This window comes from Gadus morhua, chromosome 4 (assembly GCF_902167405.1).
Source record: "Gadus morhua chromosome 4, gadMor3.0, whole genome shotgun sequence".
NCBI classification, from domain to species: domain Eukaryota; kingdom Metazoa; phylum Chordata; class Actinopteri; order Gadiformes; family Gadidae; genus Gadus; species Gadus morhua.
Window position 1 is genome coordinate 27,229,662 of NC_044051.1, and position 2,858 is coordinate 27,232,519.

At 46.3% G+C, this 2,858-nt stretch overlaps 1 protein-coding gene across 1 annotated transcript; it reads right to left on the reverse strand.

Moving 5' to 3' along the window:
• Positions 1 to 1,457: 1,457 nt before the first annotated feature.
• Positions 1,458 to 2,191, reverse strand: LOC115541710 (transcription elongation factor A N-terminal and central domain-containing protein). The gene is given in 2 exon segments (XM_075074184.1): positions 1,458 to 2,016; positions 2,088 to 2,191. Coding segments are annotated over 2 exon segments (663 nt in total).
• Between the last annotated feature and the right edge of the window lie 667 nt (positions 2,192 to 2,858).

A 2,858-nucleotide genomic window follows, 5' to 3' on the forward strand; every position in this document is an offset into this window, starting at 1 on the left:
GGTGCCACAGTATCAGTGGAGACGTATCCTGGTGTGGTGGGTTGGGATTTGTACGAATGTTACTGTGTGTGGTTGTATGAAAGAGAGAGCCATGACCTTTCACAAAAAGAGCTGGCAGGTTGGAGAACTTGACATTTGACAGACATGTCTGATGTCAGTTAAGCACTTAATCAATATATCTCAATAGTTGTGTTTTCAGACAACGTAAGCCTTATTTTATTTTCCCTTGATATAAAGCTTTAAATCAAAAGGCTAAGTTTGGCCCCAAAAGGATTTTTTTTTTTAACAATTATTACATTTTACACTTCATGTGAGAGTAATTATACAACAATAACAATAGTGTTATTAAATATCACAACATGCACAGATTGTTGGCCTCGTTCAAAACAAGATTATATATAAAACTAAAGCCAAATTCCAGTCAGCTCCACCTTGGAGTCACATAGTGGATACAACAATTGATGCATGGGTCTGCATTCAAAATGTAACATAAAACATAAAAGTAACACAAAACGTGTTACGACTAAAAGGAATTGTATTCGGGAGACTGCGGAGCACGAGGAGCATTAGGGTCAGATGAGCGACTCACATGCTCCACCAATCCTCCCCATCACATGTCTCCCTGCTCCACATGAATGGGTTAGTGTGTATGTGTGTGTCTCATACTTTGCTTGTGCATGCTGTATTCAAACAATATAGCATGTGTTGTCTTACCAACCAGGGTGCATCGTATACCTTGAGCCCCATGGCTGCCTGACCTATTGAAGACCACCTAGGTCAAAGACCAGGGGGGGAATCTTCTTGTTGATTGGTGGTCCTAGACCAGCATTAGGGCTTACCGCCCCCCCACTGGACTGATGAGTGGATCAGTAGTCTGAGCTGCAACTGCCAACACCTATTTCCTGTATGGAGTAACTGACACGGAGTAACTGACCAAGAGGCTCTCACCGCCACATCATATCCATATCCACATCTTATCCGAGTATATGGGAATGGGTTAACCTAGCGATTGTTGGTGCTTGGCGCTTGGTTCTATGAACATCCTTACTGTACAGACAACGATAAATATGGTTGTTTCTCCTTCTTCTGACAAATGTACCTATTTTTAGTCGCTTTGGATAAAAGTGTCGGCTAAATGCAAATGTGAATGTAAGAACATTGTCTTTTGTGTTCCTGAGTTTGTCTCCTATACCTATCTCTGACCCTAGGATAAAGTTTCTGCAGGTCGGGGGACTCAAAAGTGGATCAAAGATGGTGACCAAGTCGGCGGAGGGACGCCCAATATATTTTTTTTGCAAGAAAATAAGAATTATTTGATCATTAATCGGCTGAAGACTGAAAAAGAGAGTACTTTAAGATTAACAGTGCACTTTAGAAATGTTCTAATGAGCACAGTATAATGACAATATACTTCTTTTGTTACTGCGCTAAATATCAAAAAGTAGGTCTCTTTGGGCTCAGAGACACACCCACCCACTGTAGTTCCACTGCCCCCCGCACACACTGCAGGTCACAAAGGTCACCCCGTCGTGGTCCGGGCCCCCAGGTTTCACCCAGCCAGGCAGGAAGAGTGTCCCGCGGGGCAGCTGGCTCACCCAGCAGTCCGAGGCCTCACAGCGCCGGAACCGCAGCTTCTGCGTGGGGGTCCCCTCGGGGGGCTAGGGGAGCTGGCGCTCGCTCACGGCCCGCACCGCGTACTCCCGCCTCAAGCGCCGCAGGTCCGGGCCGGCCATCCCCTGGGAGGTCATGTTGGCCGGCTCTCGGGGCTGCAGGGAGCACTCCAGGAGGCCCCTGCGGAGGTGGGGTTACGTCCTGAGGTTGGCTGCCCTGCTCCGCACGCAGGCTTTGTATTTCAGCAGGCTGGCCCCACAGAGCACGATGTCCCTGGCGAGTGCAGGGCCGTGAAGAGAAGCTGGAGGCATTTGGCCCGGACGCCTGGAAGATGGCCGGATGTACAGGGGTCGTCTGGTGTGGGCGTTGGGTGGGTCTTCTCTGGAGGGGGTTGGTGAGGTGGCTCTGTCATCAGAGCGAGTGGTTTTTCATCGACAATGTATGTAGCCTGTAGGAGGGCCACCGGGACTGATGGCCCGTCAAGTTCTCGGAGGAGGGCCGTCATGGCCCCATAAGACCCCTCAGTGTTCAGCTTTCGGATCTGAAAAGCACAGTGCCTTATCTGCTCTTTTGTATCCATTTGTGTGTCGAGGAGAATTAATAGATACATTGATGGCTTTTTATGGCAGTCGAACAAAATTATTAACTTTGTTGCACACTGAAAAGTAGAAAATATTATGTCGAATGTAATGTACAAACAATCTTAAAGTTCAGTCCATTGTTACATAATGCGTCAAGCATAATACGGGATAACAAACAATAAAACCTGTGGGTCACATGGTACATATTTTATTACCTTATTTCGCAGGGTATTTGTTTGCCGGTAAGAAACGGACTCTCTTGTAAGTGGCCATGTTTTCATATTGTAACCCAGGTTACATTCTGTAGTTCTAAAGTTACAGGAATTCCCTAAAAGCATCATTTTCAGAAAATAATCACTAGATACTGTAGTTTACGATGCCCCCTAAACGCATCACAGGCGCATGAGCGGGAGACAGCCGATGACGCAGAACAGAGAACTGCGGGACACACATGCAACTACTAGTAATTAGCTGATAAAGATAACGATATTGATAAGATACCTAATGTGAAAAACAACATTCGAGACACTGTTGAGATAAAGAAAACAACTAGCGGTTGGTTTGGGAGAAAGCTCCGGACGGGTGCTTTCCGAGTGAATTGACGATTTATCCTGGTGAGTTAACAGTTCTAGGTTAGCTAATAAGCTATGAAGGTATTATTGTAGC